The sequence below is a fragment of the Nannizzia gypsea genome, genomic scaffold (genome assembly GCF_000150975.2).
Source record: "Nannizzia gypsea CBS 118893 supercont1.6 genomic scaffold, whole genome shotgun sequence".
Taxonomy (NCBI): domain Eukaryota; kingdom Fungi; phylum Ascomycota; class Eurotiomycetes; order Onygenales; family Arthrodermataceae; genus Nannizzia; species Nannizzia gypsea.
In genome coordinates, this window is record NW_003345196.1 from 1,610,462 (window position 1) to 1,631,707 (window position 21,246).

At 47.3% G+C, this 21,246-nt stretch overlaps 13 protein-coding genes across 13 annotated transcripts; 11 read left to right on the top strand and 2 right to left on the bottom strand.

The window, feature by feature from the left end:
* Positions 1-155: 155 nt before the first annotated feature.
* On the top strand, positions 156-1,921 carry MGYG_07215 (protein kinase subdomain-containing protein; the record flags this gene model as incomplete). Its single annotated transcript, XM_003171168.1, has 4 exons — positions 156-176; positions 220-519; positions 694-976; positions 1,041-1,921. 4 exons carry the CDS (start codon positions 156-158, stop codon positions 1,919-1,921), a joined length of 1,485 nt encoding a protein of 494 aa, XP_003171216.1.
* A 731-nt stretch (positions 1,922-2,652) lies between these two features.
* MGYG_07216 (hypothetical protein) lies at positions 2,653-3,667 on the top strand (the record flags this gene model as incomplete). Its single annotated transcript, XM_003171169.1, has 3 exons — positions 2,653-2,733; positions 2,809-3,057; positions 3,146-3,667. 3 exons carry the CDS (start codon positions 2,653-2,655, stop codon positions 3,665-3,667), a joined length of 852 nt encoding a protein of 283 aa, XP_003171217.1.
* A 238-nt stretch (positions 3,668-3,905) lies between these two features.
* MGYG_07217 (hypothetical protein) lies at positions 3,906-4,795 on the bottom strand (the record flags this gene model as incomplete). The annotated part of the gene is made up of 3 exons (XM_003171170.1): positions 3,906-4,505; positions 4,612-4,670; positions 4,732-4,795. 3 exons carry the CDS (start codon positions 4,793-4,795, stop codon positions 3,906-3,908), a joined length of 723 nt encoding a protein of 240 aa, XP_003171218.1.
* A 348-nt stretch (positions 4,796-5,143) lies between these two features.
* On the top strand, positions 5,144-5,851 carry MGYG_07218 (hypothetical protein; the record flags this gene model as incomplete). The annotated part of the gene is made up of 2 exons (XM_003171171.1): positions 5,144-5,725; positions 5,804-5,851. The coding sequence occupies 2 exons, from the start codon at positions 5,144-5,146 to the stop codon at positions 5,849-5,851; spliced, it is 630 nt and encodes a 209-aa protein (XP_003171219.1).
* A 220-nt stretch (positions 5,852-6,071) lies between these two features.
* Positions 6,072-6,557, top strand: MGYG_07219 (hypothetical protein; the record flags this gene model as incomplete). The annotated part of the gene is made up of 2 exons (XM_003171172.1): positions 6,072-6,166; positions 6,188-6,557. The coding sequence occupies 2 exons, from the start codon at positions 6,072-6,074 to the stop codon at positions 6,555-6,557; spliced, it is 465 nt and encodes a 154-aa protein (XP_003171220.1).
* A 3,666-nt stretch (positions 6,558-10,223) lies between these two features.
* MGYG_07220 (hypothetical protein) lies at positions 10,224-10,553 on the top strand (the record flags this gene model as incomplete). Its single annotated transcript, XM_003171173.1, has 2 exons — positions 10,224-10,237; positions 10,406-10,553. 2 exons carry the CDS (start codon positions 10,224-10,226, stop codon positions 10,551-10,553), a joined length of 162 nt encoding a protein of 53 aa, XP_003171221.1.
* A 502-nt stretch (positions 10,554-11,055) lies between these two features.
* MGYG_07221 (oxalate decarboxylase oxdD) lies at positions 11,056-12,575 on the top strand (the record flags this gene model as incomplete). The annotated part of the gene is made up of 6 exons (XM_003171174.1): positions 11,056-11,176; positions 11,243-11,481; positions 11,549-11,681; positions 11,740-11,800; positions 11,860-12,205; positions 12,261-12,575. The coding sequence occupies 6 exons, from the start codon at positions 11,056-11,058 to the stop codon at positions 12,573-12,575; spliced, it is 1,215 nt and encodes a 404-aa protein (XP_003171222.1).
* Positions 12,576-13,553: 978 nt separating this feature from the next.
* MGYG_07222 (Mis12 domain-containing protein) lies at positions 13,554-14,642 on the top strand (the record flags this gene model as incomplete). The annotated part of the gene is made up of 3 exons (XM_003171175.1): positions 13,554-13,607; positions 13,663-13,983; positions 14,043-14,642. 3 exons carry the CDS (start codon positions 13,554-13,556, stop codon positions 14,640-14,642), a joined length of 975 nt encoding a protein of 324 aa, XP_003171223.1.
* Positions 14,643-14,870: 228 nt separating this feature from the next.
* On the top strand, positions 14,871-15,376 carry MGYG_07223 (hypothetical protein; the record flags this gene model as incomplete). The annotated part of the gene is made up of 2 exons (XM_003171176.1): positions 14,871-14,974; positions 15,013-15,376. The coding sequence occupies 2 exons, from the start codon at positions 14,871-14,873 to the stop codon at positions 15,374-15,376; spliced, it is 468 nt and encodes a 155-aa protein (XP_003171224.1).
* An 814-nt stretch (positions 15,377-16,190) lies between these two features.
* MGYG_07224 (hypothetical protein) lies at positions 16,191-16,977 on the top strand (the record flags this gene model as incomplete). The annotated part of the gene is made up of 2 exons (XM_003171177.1): positions 16,191-16,514; positions 16,573-16,977. 2 exons carry the CDS (start codon positions 16,191-16,193, stop codon positions 16,975-16,977), a joined length of 729 nt encoding a protein of 242 aa, XP_003171225.1.
* A 304-nt stretch (positions 16,978-17,281) lies between these two features.
* Positions 17,282-18,511, top strand: MGYG_07225 (SWR1-complex protein 5; the record flags this gene model as incomplete). The annotated part of the gene is made up of 2 exons (XM_003171178.1): positions 17,282-17,742; positions 17,809-18,511. 2 exons carry the CDS (start codon positions 17,282-17,284, stop codon positions 18,509-18,511), a joined length of 1,164 nt encoding a protein of 387 aa, XP_003171226.1.
* Positions 18,512-18,688: 177 nt separating this feature from the next.
* MGYG_07226 (hypothetical protein) lies at positions 18,689-19,276 on the bottom strand (the record flags this gene model as incomplete). Its single annotated transcript, XM_003171179.1, has 1 exon — positions 18,689-19,276. One exon carries the CDS (start codon positions 19,274-19,276, stop codon positions 18,689-18,691), a length of 588 nt encoding a protein of 195 aa, XP_003171227.1.
* A 926-nt stretch (positions 19,277-20,202) lies between these two features.
* On the top strand, positions 20,203-21,100 carry MGYG_07227 (hypothetical protein; the record flags this gene model as incomplete). The annotated part of the gene is made up of 3 exons (XM_003171180.1): positions 20,203-20,416; positions 20,494-20,671; positions 20,737-21,100. The coding sequence occupies 3 exons, from the start codon at positions 20,203-20,205 to the stop codon at positions 21,098-21,100; spliced, it is 756 nt and encodes a 251-aa protein (XP_003171228.1).
* Positions 21,101-21,246: the final 146 nt, after the last annotated feature.

Here is a 21,246-nt window from a genome sequence, read left to right on the forward strand (position 1 = left end):
TTCCTACCTTTAACCCAGCGATTCAATTGAGGTCTAATCACTATACTACTTCATTGCGCACTTTACGCTGATGATACTGCCATCAGGGTGCTGGGCGAGTCGAGTCGCATCAATACGCGCTCGCCTTTATCGCCATACGATCAGAGGCGCGAGGAATGTCTCTATTACATGCCATGGTTTGTTGACGTCATATTTTCTTTTTCATAGTATTACCCTTAGCTGACGTTGGTTACAGGGAAAACTATTGGCGAAGAAGATATGTTCAAGTATACCAGCGGCCGGTTCCTTATAAACGAGGAACACCAATGCCAGCAGCGTTACATCAAGTTCGACATCCCCCAGCTTTGCGCCGTGGCTGCCACAGCTGGAGCGTCCGCGTCTCCTGTTATGTCAATCGAGAAGATGGAAGGCGGCTTTTGTAAAGCACTTTTAATGCGAAAAGCAGATGGGACTGAGGTAGTTGCAAAGCTGCCATCGAAGTTGGCCGGACCTCCAAGTTATTCCACGGCCTCGGAAGTTGCTACTTTGAAATTCGGTAGTTAATGGAACACTAGCGACCTTCTTTTATGTCAACCACTAATATCTCTTCGTTCGTCAGTGAGACAGCATACAAAAATTCCAGTTCCGGGAGTACTCGCGTGGAATTGTGACCCATCCAATGATGTTGGATGCGAGTATATAATAATGGAAAAGGCTCCTGGCGTTCAACTCTATAAGAAATGGGGAGACATGGACGGCACCTCGAGACTTGAACTCACAAAACATCTCGGAAATCTTGAGAGTGAACTAGCAACCATACATTTCCCAGCTTCCGGGAGTCTATACCTCAGAGGCTCTAGCGTACCAAAGGGGAGTTGGAATCTCCCGGACTCGATTGACCCAAGCCAATCATATTGTATTGGGCCATCCATGGAACGATCCTGGAATAAAACAACAGGTGCAAGAACTTGTGAGCCTGGAATTAGTGCTGGTCCTTGTAGGTATTCAGCATTACGTTCTACATTAATAGTATAACTAACACCGCATCAATCCCATCTTAGGGACATCACTGTCTGAGTACGGTATTAACATTGCCAAGCGCGAAATATCTCGGATCCCAACGTCAGCTAAAGATACCCGCCCTTACAATCGTAATCGTTGTGCTGATAGGGAAATTGCCGACCTTACAAAAGCAACGACTGTCTTCAAGATATTAGAGTCTCAGCATCCTGAACTAGCATCAATTTCAAAACCAATACTGTGGCACACAGACTTGCATTCAGGGAACATCTTTGTCTCTGAGCAGGATCCAACACAAATTGTATCGATTATCGATTGGCAGTTTATATCCGCTGGCCCCTTATTTTTACAAGTAAATTGGCCTGATTTTCTCAAACCCAATGATGAGTATATTTATGGAGTTGTTCAACCACAGCTTCCGGACGACTTTGAGACCCTAGATGAAGCTGAAAAAAAACTGGCAATTTCTGACAGAAATGATGCAATTGTCACAAAGTCCTATGAGATACGCTCTGCTTTGCATTGCAAAGATGTGTATCGAAGCCTAAATCTGCCATCTGTTTTCTTAGAAACCTTCATACGCTGTGGAGAGGCAAGTGCTGAAGGCACAATAGGTTTACGTGCCTGCCTGGCTGAACTCTACAAATCATGGGATTCATTGGGGTTTACTGGAGAGTGTCCATTATCATTCACAGATGATGAGCTTCAAGTTATCGAAGCAGAATTTAAAGAATATCGAGATTGGCATGACGTTCAAGAACTTGCTAAAAGATACCTCGAGACGGATGCGGACGGCTGGATATCCCCAGAGTTGGACTTTGCCGAAATTCAACAGCGCAACCGAGCTGTTATTAAAAGATATGTAAAAGAAATGTCGAAACATATGCCACCAGAAGCAGCTTTGGAAATGTGGCCTTTCTAAGGAAATACCCAGATCAGCCGAACAACGATCTGCACATAGGCTAGGATGTTAGTCAGGAACTTTGGATGTATAGTTCAATCATCCTATAATGTACATACCATTTATTTGGTATTCGCTTTGACTTGTTCCTCAAAGCTGTCCAACATTTCCTTCAGTATCTCCTCCTGCTCCGATGGTTCTGCATCTTCCTTGATTTGCCCAACCGCAATATTCCCGTGAGTACCATGTTTTTTGAGATACTTCTTCAGTGCTTTATTTGTCGCTTAAGTGTTGACCTGAAGGTAGATGTTTTTCATTCCATTTATGACTTCGCCAGCATCAAATCGGAATTGGTACTTTTTGTCCTTGGTTTGCGTTCTTGGATGCCACACCCGACTTCCTAGGGTGTGTTTCTTGAAAACCCCTTGAACTCGCCGTCTCGCAGGATAACTTCCTTCAGGTTTAGAAAAACTTTCGACATCGTTTGGATTCTGAGGTTGGGGCAAAGAAAAAGTGCAAAAATCAAGTGTGAGCCTGAGGTTGCAGGTAAGCAGAGGGAGTTTCCTGTTTAGGCGATTTCAACAACACTTCATCTCCTTGTGTGGTTTTCTTCTGCACCTTCACCAAGTCAACACATAACGGCTTCACATATTACTCACTGCCCTGTCTACACTCTAGGACTCTGCCTTTTGAGCGCTGTCCTCCGATACCTCTTGTTGTTTACTTTAGAGTTATTTTGACTTGTTTATACCATGGATGGGGATGAGGAATACTCTTCTAACGCGCGTGCAAAGACGCCAGAAACCAAGTCTCCTCGTCGGTCAATAGCGATTGTAAGTCTACTTGACTTCCTATTAGCCCAAGAGACGGACATGTCGTGTTGGAAATGTTGACTTGACCGTGTCTAGTCTTCAATAGCTTCTACTAGGCCGTCAAAAAATGATATCGTTGCGCGAGACCTGGGATGCGGCGGATTCATGAGCAGCGGCAGCTGCAACCCCAACTTGGCGGACATACTCGAGGCAGAACGAGATATGATAGCGACTGAACGGCTCCGAGGGAAGCAACACTTTAACGACGGGTTTTCATATACAAGTTTCAGAGAGAGGGTAAAACACGACTCCGTAATCATCGTCGAAATAAGAACAAACAAGAGGGTATCGCTTCTCTCTACCGCAGTATTGCCGCTTAGACATGCTACTGAGCTCTATCTATGCGCAATAGCTAATATATTCTGTCTTATAGGTTGACGATCCATATGAAATTATATCCAAATTAATATCGGAGTTCAAGACCTTATTTGACAATCATCCCATCACGGTCTCAATTGATGATGAGGTGAAAATCTCCATGTCTGAGTTTACTGACGAGCCAGCCTATATTGTCACGGTGACGGCTCTTGCTGCAATGCTGACACCTTTGTGCAACTTCCGCTTCACCACCAATATCCAGGAGGAAATTCGTAAGGTAATGGATATCTCCCCAGATCATGGGCTAGTCAGACTTTCGCCTATGCCAGAAGATTTCTTGGGGATAGGTGGAACAACATATGGCCAAAAAATCAAGGACCTGGAAAATGCATCAACAGGAATCACTAGAGACATATCCCGGAAAGCGAGTACTTCGAAGAAATCCTCATCCGCTGCACGATTCGTGAAGAAGATTGCATCTAAATTCAATTTTAACAGCCCATCTAGCTGGCAGACAGACAAACAAGCAGAAATGACGATAGATATGGGCTCCAATAGAAGCCAAAGTGAAAGGTAGAGTCTCGGAGAATCAGAAAATTTGAGATGTAAGGGAGTTCGGAGTTCTAAGGTTCTCTCAGTTTTTTCCATCTTTCCCAGGCGTATAGTATGGTATGGTTTAAAGAAATTTATTAATTATAGAGCTGACAAAGTCATCATGGATGCCCGGAAAAAATAACATACGTCTTCTAAGCGGACATGTTTTGCTGCGCCATATTTTAATTACTAGTGTATGTTGGAAAATTGATATAGCTCCGCTACTCCGATGGTGGAGTCACAACCTTGATATGTAATGTAGACTCCGCCATAATGTGCTTGGATTGCTCCCAATCAACCCCAAATAGCCCGGCATTGATACGACAGGACCATAGCTCAGTATTTTTCAGAAGCTCATTATCCTCATCCGCCATTCCTTCATCAATCTGACGTTTTAAGTCTGCTAAAGCCGTCGTTGTGTTTTCAATGATTTCACTGGAAGGGTTACGCTTACCAGCCGCATAGTGCCAAGCTGTAAAAAGGCATATTATCCAATGTCGCTTGCCTGCTGCTTGAGAAGTTGAAATGTGTGTTCTTTTGTTCCCTCTACCCCTGCCCCTACCTCGACCACGGCCACGTCCTCTACCCCTAGTTTGGCTAGCAGTAGCAGAGCCTATATGGGAGCCTTGTGGGTCATAGTCGCCTGGTTGAGGTGGTATAACTAAAGCCGTCCCTTCGGGAAGTTTAGTTACTCGGTGCTGTGTATCGTTTCTAACACTATTATTTCCAGCCTGGGTATCACTAGCTGGATATAGACTCGTCTGAGGATTCGCAAGAAGATCTAAGCAATATGAACGGTAGATCTTGTATGCAGCTGGATACTAAAATACGGGAGGCAGCAGAAAAGAAGTTTATAATTAGTTATACAGTATTCCATACTAGTATGAGCCGCTTAGATAAAGGGATATGCAGGTCCATGGAACTTACTCTGATCTTAAACTCGAGCGCGATACCTTTCCCCCAGGACCCTTGGCAATTACATGCATCTATAAAAACGAGTTAACTTCCCAGGTATATAACGGTGAATGGTGTAAAAAGGAGATATACGGATAAGAGCAGCCCCTTCGGGAGCCAGGAATATGTCTCCTTCTATCTCAGTTATATTCTCCATGGCTTGGTAAAGTTATATTATGTTGACGGTTCTAATATCAAAAAAAAAAAATCTTGTAAATGTGTCTTTGTAACATTAAAAGGTTGTTGACTGCTTTCCTGTGATTCTTGATTTCAGAGTTGTTGAAGATCCATAGTTCAACTTAGAGTCATATCCCAATTAGGAAAACTATATACATCGGTCGTAACAACTTTACTCCGTCAGCCGCCTCATCCACGTGATTACGCGTTTTCGAACGTCGCGAAGCGAAACAATATGAGATGTAATGATGGAATGAAGGGAGAAAAGTCCATAATGAACTGGAAAGACGTGTTTATGATATTACCCGCAAACCTGTGATTCCGTACAATGGCTCCAACTGAGATCAAGGGCAAGAAAGCTGGCCGACCTCAAAAACCCAGTGTCCAGACTGCGGACGCAAGAGAGAAAGCCACTAAGAAGGGAACAGAGCAAAAGTTGCCGTTGAAGAGACGCTCAACAGCAGGGGGAAATAATCAGACGACTCCTAGTTCAACTATTCCTTCGAAAAGACAGAAGCAGACGAAGGAAACATCACGAACAAGCTCTTCAATATCGTCGAACAGAGATGAGGGAATCTCCGAAGCGGAAGACAGGTTCTCTTCCGAGGAGCCAGACTTCATTCTTGCCGAGATAATCACTGTTGACGGGCCGAAACAGCATCCCGCTGATAGCAAATCCTCTGAACCACGAATTGATTATAAGCTCATTACCACCATCCTGCACGAGGTCGCGTTTAAGAAGCAGAAAACTCGGGTAACGAAAGACGGAGTCAAGCTGTTTACGAAATATATTGAAAGCTTCGTTACCGAAGCTGTAAGTAGGTCAATCGAGGAAAAACGCGCAAGTAACACTGCTGCGATGGCTACACTGGGTACGAGAACGGACCTTGACCATAGGAATTATCTAGAGGTATGATAACCCCCTCCATTTGACACCTAGGATTGTAGCAGACATCTTGTTTGGCAGGCGCTGACAAACACTTCTTAGACGGAGGATCTAGAAAGGGCATACCCACAACTTATGCTCGACTTCTGAGCAACATATTGTAGCAAAGGCTTCAGCCGTTCCTTTCGATGAATGTAATTGGACACATGTACGGTCCCAGTTGTTGATAACTGGCTCATTGCCAATCATACCTATTATACCTATCTTGGATCAACTCAAAATTGAGTATTCTCGCCTCAATAGCTGCTTATATGTGCTATGGCCGCGTTTCATCCTCACAGCGCCGTCATACTTCACTTGTGGCCATAAAATGAAACCCACCGATACCGCCTACCTGTTAGCGCTTAGCATCTTTACCGCGAGCGCACTAGCTTGCGTTGAGCCAGTGCAACAAGAGCAACGATAGTATGCTTACTCCGTTCACAGCGCCTGCAAAGTGAAACCGAGTGAAGAGGATACGAAGTCTGCTTGTCAGAAGGCTAAAGGATCGTTCTGCCATCCGGATAAAACTCGCGAGGAGAAATTTTTCTGCATCATTGATGCAGATGACAACAAGGTCACCGATTTCGAGGAGGCTTGCAAAGTCGATATCCAGTCAATACCTTGTTGCATACCTAGGGAGCACAACTATGTCTCGTTGGAATCTTGCGAGTTAATGAGCCAGCTAATGCTCCTCCTAACTGGACAACAAATTATTAGAGTACGCCAGCCCAGTTACCTTAGCAAGGGTCACGGTTACAATGGTGTACCGCCAGCACAGGCAGCTTATAAAACAGTCAAGTTACAAACAATTTAGCCATTTTTGGTCCACATACCCACTCTATACCATTCGGTTTGGCAACATGAATATGATGTAAAGCTAGCTATTTAGTGTAGTCTCTGGCAGAGCTTTCCGGTCAGTCGTAATTCAAAGTAGAGAGATTTAATCATTCAAGTGTTGACAGCCAGGTATCAACACAAATAGAGGAAGTCAGTGCCATCGTTAATACTGCAGGTCGCTACCTAACCGACATTATCGTCTAATTGGAGCACGCCAAATAGAATAAAGACGCCGATAGAGATCACGTAATATCACATGGCTAATGGTGTATAATGATGTTATTAAATTAACTACGTATAGATCTAAACACTAAGGTCTTCCTATAAAGTTGAGACCGAAGATATCAGAAACGAGCTTGCTTACGTCAAAAAGGGAAGGCGATACTGGATGGATTATAAGGCGCGACCCAGGACCAATGCAACGGCAATCTTAGTATCTTACCGGAGGCTTCCTTCCTAGAGAATATCATATATTTCAATGGCAGGAGCGTCGTGAGCAGCTTGTAAACAAACAAAGCTGTCTCTTTATTTTCGTAATCTTCTTCTGTTCTGAATATTTTCAATGGCTCTGTTATATCAGCCAATTAATTCATGTAACAAAGGTTCAAGGTAGAAGTAACCTATACGGCGTTCAATGCCCGCAATTATCTTTGCTCTATATTGATTCTCTCCCGGGCCTTTCCGGTTGGGATATTTGCATTGGGCCATCTGGCAATGGTAACTATGACGCTAGCCATTAAGCTGAGAACCATTTCTAGGCATTCGCTCAATGTGGCCCCTCAGGATCCAAGTCATCGTACGGGACATTGCATGATATCTGCGAGTTAATGGCTATGCCGGGGTGTAGGACAGGAAACGAGTGGGTATCAAATATGTAGGGATGCGATGGGTTGGGCAGTATGTAGATTAGATGGTTAATGAACCAACACACAAGGACGCATAAGCGCATAAGCGTATAAGTCTGTAGTGATACAAATGCAGTATCACCATCGTATTCTGGTACTTGGCCTGCCAATGCTGATTGATGTTTGGCGTTATCTGTTCAGTTGATACGCCAATCTCCGCCTTTTATGCGTTGATATCTTCCCTTGGCCTGAGTCACATGGCATTGGCCGTTCCAGTAGTTGTTGCGATATAGTACAATTATCTGGCGGTATGCTCTGAGTCCGGGTGGCCTCTGTAGTATAAACTGCTTCACTCGCGGGGGGTATCCTGCCATGGGTTTAGCTACCACGGCCTGGTGGTATATTGCAGTCGGTCTCACGTCTCACCACAGCCAACACGCGGCATTGAGCTTGGCCAATCTTCTCCTTGCTGAGGGAACTCCGCGGAGTAGAGTATCAATATACCCCTATATCTAGGACCAGTCTGTGACCTCAATATGTCGCTCGGCATGCTTGCCCAGGGGCCCTTCACGTGACTCGGGAAGCTCTGGCACCTTCGGTTGAACCCATTCAGCGGGTCAGACTGGGTATATGCCTGTCCGCATACATATGGAACGCACTAAGTACTGATATACCCCGTAGCCTGTCGGGGTTTGGATGGGGCTATTCGACCTGCTCGTAAAGTCAAAGCAATCTACTAGGCAAAGCCGAAGCTCCCCCGATCAAGGATTCGCGGAAAGTGGATCTACCTTCGGCAGTTTTGGATTCCGGTAAGAGGGTATCATTTGGTTAATAGCTGTGTCAATCAAACATCCACTTCCCGTTATCATGATCTTCCCACCGACCGGCTGCCTACGGGACTTGAAATTTGATACAGTTTCTCGGCGAGGAAATTGGTATGTCTTGACTCAGTAAGCCCAGAGCTCTGACTCGTGAGATCGGAGGATGGATCGACAGGCCCTCGGTCCTCGGGGGGCACCCTGAGGGTTCCGTCCTTGTTCTACCACCCAGCAAACATGCCTCTACCCCTGACGGCTACCCTGGCTCACAACGGTGATATACGTCAACTCTATATATACATACATGCTCTGTACTCCTCGTTTATATGTTTGAAAATCATACGATGTTCGATGGTAAGGATAGAAAGTTGGCGATAATCTCGCAATCTGGTTGACATCGGGAATCGTATTCAGTGAAGCAATCATTAGCAGAGGCTGCTACGTCAACAGTCAGTCATTTCAACTGGTGCAGCGTCATGAAATCGTCGCAGTTTTCAACAGTGATGAGTCGTGTCTTCGTAACGGAACTGGCTACTGTAACTATCGCTTATATTACTAGCACTGGGGAGTTAGCCCCTTCTTATAAACAAACAGTGTGAGTGTTGTGTCGCGGTTAACTTCCCGTTTTCTTTTAATAGCATCGGTGGCGCGAGGATCAATCCAAGGGCTGGTGGGTTGTCTCTTGATATCATTCGGAGCATGGAGCAAGGAGCAAGGAGTATGGAGTATATGGAGTATGGAGAAGAACTCTGTAACAAGATGAAGATGAAGCTGTTGTTTCTTGCCGTTTTCGGCTAGATACCAAGGCAGTTGCCAGGCCGGGGATCGGGGATCACGTGACTAGTTGATCGGGCTTCGGCTTCGGTTAGAGGAAGGAAAATAAGAGCATCAGAAACGATTACGATGCCAAAGGGAACCAACAATACGGGCTTGCTCGTGTCTGGCAGCACGCCAACATTGCGGATGAATTGCCCCTTGCAAGCGCACAGCAGACCGTGGACGGACTGGGATCCTGATACCTCACTAGCTAAGTACATATATATATATATATATATGTATGCATGTATGTATCAGTGTTCACCCCCTGTTCTCCATCCATGGCAGGGCGCTCTCGGAGCCCCTTTTCCCCCCGGTTACTTCCTCCAAGCCTCCCATCTCCGGTATCATCGCTGGTTCGCCGCGTGTAAATGACCCAGCCGCAGGCTATGACGGTGGCACCACGCTGATCCAGCAAAGCAGAAAATAACAATCCGACGAGCTTTATATACTTGACTGCATCCAGCACTTTCGGTACATGGCTGACCCGAATAGCACTTGTCAAACCCTTGATCCTGTGGCGTAGGATGGTACGCGGGAGCTAAAAGGCACTCCCGAATGCATAAGGAAATACATATTATAGCTGTCCGATGGGGCCATTCCGATCGCGCCATATGCTGGTGTTGGTGCTGGTGTCGTGTCAAATTACTCCAAGTAGGATGATAGGTACGGCAGAGGCGAGAGATGTACAGCTGCTTGCAGACGTCACCGTGCCACTTGCTTGGCGCTATAACCATGTACAAATATCCAGGTTATAGTTACCCAAGTAAGATGTTAACTTTAAAGCTACTTTTATCTCGATGTTATTGTTAACACATCGGCACCGCTTATCCTTACTTTTCTCTCGTGCTTCACTATACGATCTTCCCTATCCTCTCCATAGCGTTTTAATTAGAAAGCTACTCCTTTTTTTATTTTTTATTTTAAGAAAAAGGGTAGCAAAGGTCGAAGAACTCCTCCGTGCATTAAGTTTGGTGGTCTTGGCAGGATGTGGTACGATGGTTTCTAGGCTTGTTCTATATATATTCTATCACGACAGAAGCCCCATACGCCCAAGAGATAAGGCGCACTTTAGCCAAAGCTACATCGACCCTCTGCTGCCATACAGCCATAGCATACAATATCATCAGGGTTACACAATTCCATCCTCCAACGCCTTGCGCCATGGCAGTCGCCACGTGGGTGGATCAGCTGAAGAAACCTCTCCAGGCACCATTTGTGGAACTGAACCTGAAGGAATGCAATTGAAACACAAGGCTCCACTTCATATTGGCCGAATCTCGCACCCGGTGGGTAGTCAATGTATGTTCCAGAAACTCTTCCTTTGGGCTGCCCTAATGAGACAGATACTGCTCCGTAGTTCTTCTTGGTTATTCTTGGTTCTCGGTCTCCCTCGGCTGCTCCGGAAACATCAGTGCAAAATCAGCGTCTGAAGATGGCTACCAAGAGAGCAAGAATGCTATTGGTATGGAAACAAGTGGGTACAGTGGCTAAATATATATACAAGCAAGTATATACGGAGAACATACCATCTATAAGAGGAAATGATTGCAAAAATGTGCTACAGAAGCATCAGCCAGGATCTTCAAGCTATTCCTTTTTTTTATAAGGAATTGATGCTGGTTTAAAAGAACTTCAAGGTTTGCCTACCAATGTATATCAGTAAAGGTCGTATAGTAAGTAAAGCAGCGATATAAACAGGGTTTAAACGGCCTTGTAAACACGGGCGTTGCAGGGATACGCCATGTAATGGTTTGACAATCTCCTTGTATCATAGATCTGTACGGAGTATATATATACACATCTGTCTCTCATTGGATCCTAGATATACGAGCACTCCTGCCCTTCAACAAACTGCCTTGTGGAACACCCTCAAGCTCATTCTTTTTTGGATAAGTAGTATCCAATTTTCCTCCACTATACAAAAAGACAGGCAAAAAGGGTAAAAAAGGAGCATTGGATAGAAGGAAAGCCGGGAGATTTACACAGCATCAAAATGAAGTTCGGCTCAACACTCGTGGCCGCGATCGCTGCTGTAGCAGGAACTGCCGCAAAAGATTATGGCGGAGTGCCTGGCCAGCCCATCCAAGAGAGCGGAAAAGGAGGTGTTTTCTCTGGTATGTACATTCCATTTTCATCCCATACTAGATATGACGGCCTTGTCGCTAATATGAAGTTATCAGGCGGTACCAACCCCGAGCTAGATCTCCAGAACCCAAGCAATATTAACGGCCAGCCCGCCACCGACAATGGTCTTGTTCCAAACCTCAAATGGAGCTTCTCTCTCTCGAAGACCCGTATGTTCCATGGCGGCTGGATTCGCGAGCAGGTTATCCAGGACCTGCCTGCGAGTCACGATATTGCAGGTGCCCAAGTCCACTTAATTAAAGGCGGAATCCGACAGATGCATTGGCACCGAGTTGTACGTTCATAAGATGTCTTGATTGATATACTGTGGAATACTTACTAAGATCTCAATTTGACTATAGGCTGAATGGGGTTACGTCTATGCTGGCGCTATTCTGGTATCTGCTGTCTCTGAGGATGGCCAGTATCAAATTGACAAACTCACCCCTGGTGATATGTACTACTTCCCCAAGGGAGCTGCCCACTCTTTCCAAGGTTAGTCTGATCGATCCCCATATTCCTGACCATTGGCTTATAGTTACCATTTTAATAGGTCTTGAGGATGAGAACGAGGTGCTCGTCGCCTTCGATGACGGTGACTTCGACAAGCACGGGTATGTGTTCTCTTACTATTCAAACCTATCGTCTTTGAAGCCATTTAACACCTTTATAGAACTACTTTCCAGATTGCCGACTGGATGTCCCACACCCCTAGGGACGTGGTGGCTAAGAATTTCAATACCTCAGTTGGCGCCTTTGAGAAGCTTCGTAAAACTGAACTTGAGATTATTAACTCTACCATAAGTAACCCCAACGTTACTGGCGGCCCTAACGGCCCTCTGATGGGCAAGAGCTCTTACACCTTCCATATCCGCGATGCTCCGGAAATTCAGGTCCCTGGTGGTGGTGGTACTATTCAAATCGTTGATTCGAAGAACTTTCCTATCTCCAAGACTGTTGCCTGTGCTGTTGTTCGCCTAAAGCCTGGTGCCCTACGTGAGCTTCATTGGCATCCAACGGTATGCACCTAACCTGTCTCTCTTGGTTAATCAGATCTAACCCTATATCTTTTAGGCTGAGGAATGGCTCTACTTCCACAGTGGAAATGCTCGCGCCACTGTGTATGTTAGCGGCGGTCTATCCCGTACGTTCGATTTTACCGCAGGAGATACTGGTGTTTTCCCCGATAACTCCGGCCACTATATCGAGAATACCTCCGAGGATGAAGACCTCGTCTATCTTGAACTCTACAAGGCTGACCGTGTTGCTGATATCTCCCTCTCCCAATGGCTCGCACTCACTCCACATGATATTGCTGCCGCTGCTATCAATGTTCCAATTGAGGTCATTGAACAGATCAAGAAGGAGAAACAATTCATCGTCCAATAAAGAAGGGAATATACGATAGTGCAGGCACTTTAGCCGGTTATTGAGCCACTTAATTATGTTTTAATACGGGTATATAGGCGTCCGGCTGATTACAGGGTTTACCAGGGATGGTGAGGGTTATTTCATCTGTCAGCTGGCTGCTTTTAAGCGCCGCGTTTATAGGGTTATTTCTAGCCAGGCATGAGAACAAAGCAAAATGAAAGATGTCCTCCACTTTAATAAAGGTTATCATTATACGCAGGCCAGCGAAGAATCTTTAGCGATAGAGTCTCTTGACTGTACTCTATAAAGGTTGTAGTTGCATTTAGCCTCCACATTTTCATCCTGTGCCCAGTTTAACTAGGCGTTAAATATCAATAAATATAGACCTAAACAGTACCAAATAAAAGCTTCCACTAAGTAGCACTAGCTCTGTGATTCTTGATGGATATGCTCGGCTCGAGTACCGCCTGGGAATATCTGCTCTGAGGTTTTCTGGAAATGCAAGATTGCCAGGGTGACCCCTAATCCATTATAGGAGTGGACTATCACATAGAAAAATATTATAGGATAATGATTCAATTTACTCTTGGCAATTCTCTTAGACCTGGTTGTGTTTGTCTTTGCTTTTATGGAGGAGTCTTGCAGGAGAGTGGTTGTATACAATCAAGTCCGTCGAGTAACCACAATCTTGGCTGGTTCACAGATTTGATGAAACCACTGCCCCAAGGTGGTTAATGTCTCCTTCCTCCCACGCTGATACAGACCTAGTACTAGCAAGTAATTTTGGCAAAATCCTTATCTCCCGTTACCTAGGTAATTGTTCTAGGAAGTTGGTAAACAAACCCCGAGCGCAGTGGTAGCTAGAGCGCAGACGCGACAATAGTTAGCCGCGCAACCGCGATGCCCCACTTCTCTGCGTGTTGACAGACTTCTGCGATAACAGCACGAAACAGACGTGACAAGCTACGAGCTGGATGCGCTCGTAAATCTGTTGCAATGAACGACGCCTCGACGGCCTTGCTCACGGAGCACTTCAGCTACACGCCGCTGGTACGTGTAAACTCGCCCGACATGCTATTCACTCACGCTAACTCTTCGCACACAGTCCCTCATTGACGACGTTATTAACTCAGTTAACAACCTCATCTACCAGGCAATATCAAGCCTTGAAGACGGGCTTCAGTCGACGCCTCCAGAGCGACTAGGCTTCAGACATGGACCAGGAACCATCCCCGACACAGATGACGATGGCAACATACAGTACCCTGAGGCCAGGTTGGAGATAGAGAATGGCTTACACCAGCTCGAGACTCTACTGGAGGCTACTGTCGATAAGGCCTTTGATAAATTTGAGATTTACGTACTGAGGAATGTCCTGACGGTGCCTGAAGATTTGACTGGATGGATCCGGCTGAGCCATCATGAGGTTGGATCTTGTTCACTCTTACCTGTTCTAACCACCGGACGACTAACTTTTATACATAGGGGTTGTCGCTTGAACCAGCTCGTGAAGGCTCTCCAACCGAAGAGTCTTTAACGTTACAGAGGCAAAAGTTACGCGAGACGAAGAAGCTTAATCGTATGCTGGCGGAGGAATGTTCGAAGAATGACGCGGTTTTATCTCAACTAAGGTCTATGGTTTCAACCATGCAGCAGAGCCATGGCACAGCTTCTGCTTCTGCGGATGTAAACAGTGGTGTCGATATGCAGCTTCCCAACCTGTCTTTCCTGCTATTCGACCCTCGTGCAAAGAAATTGCGGATAGGAGACGGGGGTGCTGGCCCGTCTCATACCCCTCTTACGACCAATACCACTTTCATCCTTTCTCAACTACCCGCCCTGCGAGCTGTGTTGGCGCAACTACGCACGAAATTACAGACCCTTCCTAAATCCGTTAGTGAGATGGATTTGGATCAAAAGAAGGGCGAGAGAAGAGAGTACATCAATAGCAGGGCTAAGCTGCATCTGGAACGAACGAGCGGAAGCAGTGAATCTGAACAAGGCCACAGCGTTATTCGAGGGAAGAGACTAAACCCGGAAGAGGTGCAGGCCCTCGAGGGTATTGCAACGACTTTCTCAAAGTGATCATCCGCTCATGGATCTGGGAGCCATGGTAAATGCGATGGCCCTTCAAATTCAACCTTTTCTGAATTAGTCAACACTAACTGACAATATCGTCATAGACCTGACAAAGTCTGGCCCCAGAGTGTATAAAACGCCTTCTCAACCCCCTGGCGCCGTTATGCTCGTCGGTTACTTGCAGCTCACTTGCACTGGTGCACTTACCACTGCTTTCGAGCATACACAGCAGCCATGGCAGTGGGAGGTGAAACAAAATCATCTCATGCTTGCTTGGCTCTGACAAAGATAATCACAAAGTACATTACATACCTCTTCTGGCCTACTCCTGTGGTCAAGTAAGTTGATCTAACACCTTTAGCTAACTGGCTGATAGCACCAATCCTAATTATGCGCTTAGTGAGCCCTCTGGCTGGGAAGAAAGACAGCCATTCATCAACGCCCTTCAAACCTCAAACCTCACCGAAAAACACTGTGGGGCTGCTGTTATCACATACTTGAACAAGACAGACGATTACCTGTCTCCCCAAGAGACTAAGGAGCTGGCCGTTTTGCTTGAGGATCGAGACAGGTTTGTCACTCATAAGGAACTGTTGATCAGGCAGAACAAAGCCCCAAACAAGAGCATAGTCTCGAGACGGGGGATCCTTGAGATCCTTGCCATTGAGCAGCGCGTTATCTTCAGCGGTATGGCGTGCGAGCAGGCAAGGGCGCTTGTGCGCTCTGTTTCCTCTTCATAATTACATTACTCTGCACGGGCTATATACTCCGTACTCTCCCTATACAAATATCTCTCCACGCCTATGCCTATGCGTACTGGCTAGTCATATATATGCTCAATACAAGCACTTGTTTAACCTATGTATGTATGTATTTACCAACCTTCCGACATAACAGCATTGTAGCAGGCGCATAGAGAAAGAGATATCACATACTTGCTAGCTTTACTTTTTTGTTCCTCTTTAACGACCCCTGCAATCAGCAGCGTCTAGCCCGTCAGCCAGTCATTTCTGCAGAAAACGTGTGCGGGTCCCCGGCGCTTAGGCAAGATCTCAACCTGCATTGAAGAATGGCCCTACAAGACACGATTGGTTTGTCGTCGGCATGCTTTTTATGGACGAGTCTCGCTCAGCGAATGAATTCCTTTGCGCAACTTCGCGGTGGAACTGGCGCTGGCCGTAATGTGGCCTGGCTGCATGAATATCATTTCATGTAGCACCAACTCCCCTCCTCGAACAGAGATGCTATTTTTGGATCTTTGCGTTCGTGCGAGGAACCCTTGGTAACTCAAACGAACCATGTCGATGCCGGGCAGACCATGAAGGACTGATAAAATGCGGATTTTTTCCTCTTCCCTTTTGGACTTTTCTTCTCTTTTCTCCCTTATCATTGCAGGCCAATTTTCTTTTGCATACCTTCTTCGTCTTCCTTTCACTCTTTTTATCTTCCGTTCTTCAGGTCCGGTGCTGGTTCACCGTTTTTGAGTAATTGTTTATAATATTATATATACACAGTTGTATATTCCAGCCCAAAAATACGTCGAATCCCTATAAAATGTCGCCTGCATCTTCCATCACCGGCTCTAATGCCCCATCTGCTGCGTCGGACCACGATGAATCTACATACCTTTCCAGGAGCCGGGTGATTCACTGGGTTCGCATCGCCCTGTCCTCCCTCTCGCTTGTCCTTGCGGCTGCTGCTGTTGGCTGTGAAGGCCACGCTCTCAATTATTACAAGAGCACAGTCAAGTACGACAAGTTCTGGCTTCCTCTTTGGCCAAAGGGGTTGAACCTGGGTCCAAGCATCGCCATAATCGTCTGCGGGACTATTCTGCTCGTCTTCAACCTGGCCTATACTATCGTTGCTGTTCTGCCTTCTGTAAGTCTCTCTCCGATCTGCAGGTCTCTCTGCGGCCGTATAGACTGATAGACGACAGCCACGGTCACGAGTGCTGTTGCTAAACGCTTTCATCACCATCATTGCATTCTCTGGCTTCATCGCCTCGGTAGCGGCGGTTGCTACTTCAGTGATCGCGTACAATCCTCACTACACTGACGGAGGCGCACAACTGGGCCAGACTATCAATTCGTGGACGTGCACCTGGAGCTACGGCGGGGGCGTCGACTCCGAGGGGATCCAGATACCGCCAGTGTCCAACTTCAATCGTCTTTGCAGAGAAACTCGCGCATCCTTTGCCATCATGTGTGTCATGATTGCGGTTCAGTTCCTATCTTGTCTTTCAGCGGGCTGTGGATGGTGGTTGGAGGTTGAGATGAATAAGAAGAGGAGCTTCGCTGCCTCTGGAGAATCACAAGTAGAGAAACGCCACAACTCCGTGTAGATAGTGTCATCACTGAGGCCTATAGTCTTTATTATCACACCTACTCCTCCTGGGCTCCATATATCTCAATCTTCTATCCAGTAACTGAGGGTGTGTAATCATCCATTCTTCAACTTCTGTTTTCCCCTTTTTAGATGAGAGTGATAACTAAGCGATGACTAACGGCTTACTCATCTAATCAAGGAAACGGATAAATTATGATACAAAAGTTTACTAAGCCCTGACTAATCTCTTATCTTTATCAAATTGATCCAGGGAAGAAAAGAAGGTCAAGAAAGCAGCAAAGAAGAACGAGCAAGCAAAGATGGCGCGTGGAAGCAGGATTAGTGCGGATGGAGAGGCCGCAACTGTCGGGACCGATGCAATACCCCATGAAGACCCCCAGGCTTATAACTCGGAGGAAGACTCGGACTTTGATGAGCAAGCGGCAGCTCAGGACGCGGTAGAGAGCGCATCGGAAGATGAAGGGGAACGGGAAGATGTGGACGGAGAGAGACCAAGGAAGAAGAGGCGACTATCTCTCGAACTTACCGGACCGGATGCAGGCAGTGATGAGGAGTTTGCGGAACCAGAGCTGGAGTCTGGAGACGAAGCTATGATACGACATGCGAAGGAGAAGAAGGAGAATAGGCGGAGGCAGAAAGCTGGTGGCAGTGGTGCTGCGAACGGTACAGCAGGCAGTGATAGCGATGACATTGACATCGATGACGATGACGAGGGGGGCGAGGGAGGATTCGTTCGGACTCGGAGGATGCGGATGCAAGTGTATGTACCCTGCGTTCAATTCATGAGAGCGAATAACTAACTGCAGCGCCCTTTACTATTCTATAGACAAGAAGAGAAGAAAGCTCTGGCAAAGACTGACGGTGCTACCATTGACGTGGATTCAATATGGCAGCAGATGAACCAGCCTCAGGCGCAAACAGCGGCGGATGAGACGAAATCCTCAGATGCAGATACAGGCGCGACAAAGGCGCAGACTGCATCCTCTAAGCTCCCGCAGGAGGAGATGATAACTATACGACGAACATACAAGTTTGCTGGAGAAATGATAACCGAGGAGAAAGTTGTCTCCAAGGACTCTGCTGAGGCGAAGCTCTACCTCTCCACGTTGAATGCAGCTAAGAAGAAGAAGGCCAAGGGAACAGAAGGAGAAGCGGATACAGAAACAGATATAGACTCAAAGGCAGATTCGGCTGGCGAGACAAAAAGGCCGCTTCGACGACCACTCCGACGATTCTCACGCTTCGACCCTAACCCGCCGGACGCCATCAAGAAGAGCTGGGAGAAACACGCAGCCGTCGAGGCACCTGGCGAGGCGGAGAACACGGCCAAGGGCCCCAAGCTGAACACTGTGATGAAATCGAAGCTTGACTGGGCCGCGTACGTCGACCGGGAGGGCATCAAGGACGACCTGGACGTGCACAGCAAAGCGAAGGAGGGTTACATGGACCGCATGGACTTCCTGGGCCGGGTGGACGCAAAGCGGGAGGAAGGACGGCGGAATGCGAGACTGAAGAATGCTGGCTACTGACGCCAGTCTGTATCTATATGATCACTATATGAAGGGTATGAATGTATCAACACGAACGTGAACTTGAACATGTATATGCAGCATCAACTCATAACCACCAGCCAAACATCTATCACCACCAGCCAAAGACCACAACCAAGTTACTCCGTATCACGGCGTATCGCGACGTATCGCAGCTCAATTCGGTTTCTCTCGCGTCACTCGAAATCGTATCAGGTCGCGCTTCGGGGGCGTCATCGTCGGTACCTCATACACGCCCAGCTGTCGCTCGACTTCCACGAAGCCCGACTTGAGTAACACCTTGACCGAACCCTTGTTCTCTGGATCACAGAAAGACTCCACCGCATCGAACTGCGGCTTGTTGGCCCAGAAGAGCTGCACAAACGCTGTGACGGCCTCTGTCGCAAAGCCGCGTCCCCAGGCCGACTGGTGAAAGGTGTAGCCCAGCTCTGGCACCGGGTCTGATCGAAAGGTGCCCATGCTCCCGATCATGCCACCCGGCCGCAGGGGCGAATCGGCCGGCGCATCGCGTTGGATCTCCTCGAGCTCGGAGGCAGGCAGGTCAGAGCGGATGAGGACGGCGTAGTTCTCGCCCAGCGGGTTGTTCTCCAGCAGCAGTCCGGACATCCATTCGCGGCTATCGTCCAGCGTCTTGCACGCTCCTCGGCTGCTCCAGCGGGCGGTATACGGGTTCGACCAGATCGCGTGGAAGCCCTCGAGGTGCTCGCTGGTGATGCGCACCAGCTCGAGCCTGGCAGTCTTCATGGCGGACGGATAGTTAAAAGATCTGATTCTTGACGGACGGATCGCTGTGGCGGTGGGTTCAGCCAGGAGGCGGGATGCGGGTTTATCAATATTGGCCGGACTGATTCGATGACGAGACTTATGATGGAGTCTCTCTCTCTCTCTTTTCCTCTATGCCTGGAGATCAAGAGAGCTATTTATATACATCTGTCTCACCCCTACGCGCCCTCGAATGAGTTGCTGCGCCCCCTGAGTCAACAACTAGCCGCCGGCGTACCTCGTTTGTTGGCGCGAGCGCACCCGTGAGTCCAACCCAGCTCGATGTCGGAGTCCAGATGGGATGAACCGACCCTTAGCCGGGGTCCAGCGTCCGGTTCCGCTTTCGGAGAAACTTACCGAGAGGGAGGCCTATCAAGCTGGCTGTCAACACAGCAGACGCTCGTCTATCATTTCTCCTGTGGTTGCCGACGGAGAAGAGGAACTATGAACTACGAGAAGCACAGGGTGACTCGATCAGTTATATGGCAAGTAACCACCTTGCTAGCACTTAAATATCGACTGCCCGGTTCCTACGCTGTGGGGATGTCCTGGATATAGACCTCCTGGCCAGCATGCTACACCGAGCAATGGTACGGAGTAGAATGCCATTTTCCATACACGGGGCATCAACGAGGGGCCCGTGGTCACTCGCTACGGGAGATGCCGTGACAAACTCCATCCTTTATGACTATTATTAACATGGCGGGCGATCTATATCGCCAGTCGCGCAGTCAAGTTGGCCCCACAAAGGGTAAACTGAAAGAATTAATCTTGAGCTAAAGAGCGAAGGACAGGGTGGTGGCGAGTTTCATTAAATACCCAGAAAACACGTCACTAGGTAGATCCATACTCTGACAACCTCTCGAGATCTGTCATCTGTATACGAGGGATCAAATTGAACAGCAGCCATGAAGGAGGACTCACCAATTCTCTACCCAAACCAGCAGGTTGGAGAGCGTGTTGGCATTTATGCCAAAGAACACTCGACGGGCATTCCAAAGCATATCATCGACTACCATGAACATATCCGGGTGTCCATGCCGGACACGGCAAACTACATGATTTCCATCTCCCAGGCGCAGGCCATGTCCTTCCTTGCAAAGACTGTAGGGGCAAAGAGAAGTGAGCGTTCCCCATGTTTCTGAAGTTCGTGGAATTTCAGTAGTTACAGTGATGTTGACGGGTTATTCTCAATCAAGTCCTTGAAATCGGTGTCTATGTTGGTCTCTCCAGTCTTGTATGGAGTAACGCCGTTGGTCCCGAGGGGAAGATAACAGGGCTAGAATTCGACTCTAAATTCGCCAAATTGGCCGAGGAGGCCTTTGAGAAGTATGGCGTGAAAAACGTAGAGCTGGTCGTGGGTGATGCGCTTGAGACGTAAGTTGATATGCCTAATTGACTACATGTCGAATTCTGCAGCAGTGTTCTAATTTAAAATATAGCCTCCCAGCTCTCACACCTACTGAACCATACGATATGATCTTCATTGATGCCCAGAAACGTGGATACCCAGCGTACCTCGACACTATTCTGAAGGCGTCCCAACCTGGCTCCCAGAGCCGTCTACTCCGCCCCGGTGGATTGATTATCGGTGACAATACCCTCAGATGCAGCTTTGTGGCTGATGACAGTGAAGGTAACCCCTGGCGTCAGTTTGACTGGGGCGAACACCGTCGCGAATACTGGAAATCGGAGGATATCATTTCCTTGCGGGCATATAATGACACCATCACGAAGTCAGACCGCCTGGAAAACTGGCTTTGTCCGCTTTGGGATGGTGTAAACATCACTCGACTGCTGGATTAGATACTATTACTGTAGTTACGGATACTCATTCATAACGATGCTTAAGATTATTACCATACACCTAAAGACATAACCCAAGATCGTCCTCATCCGTACTACTTAACAAATTGTGGCACAAAAGCGGTCATTGGGAGTAGATGTTCGCT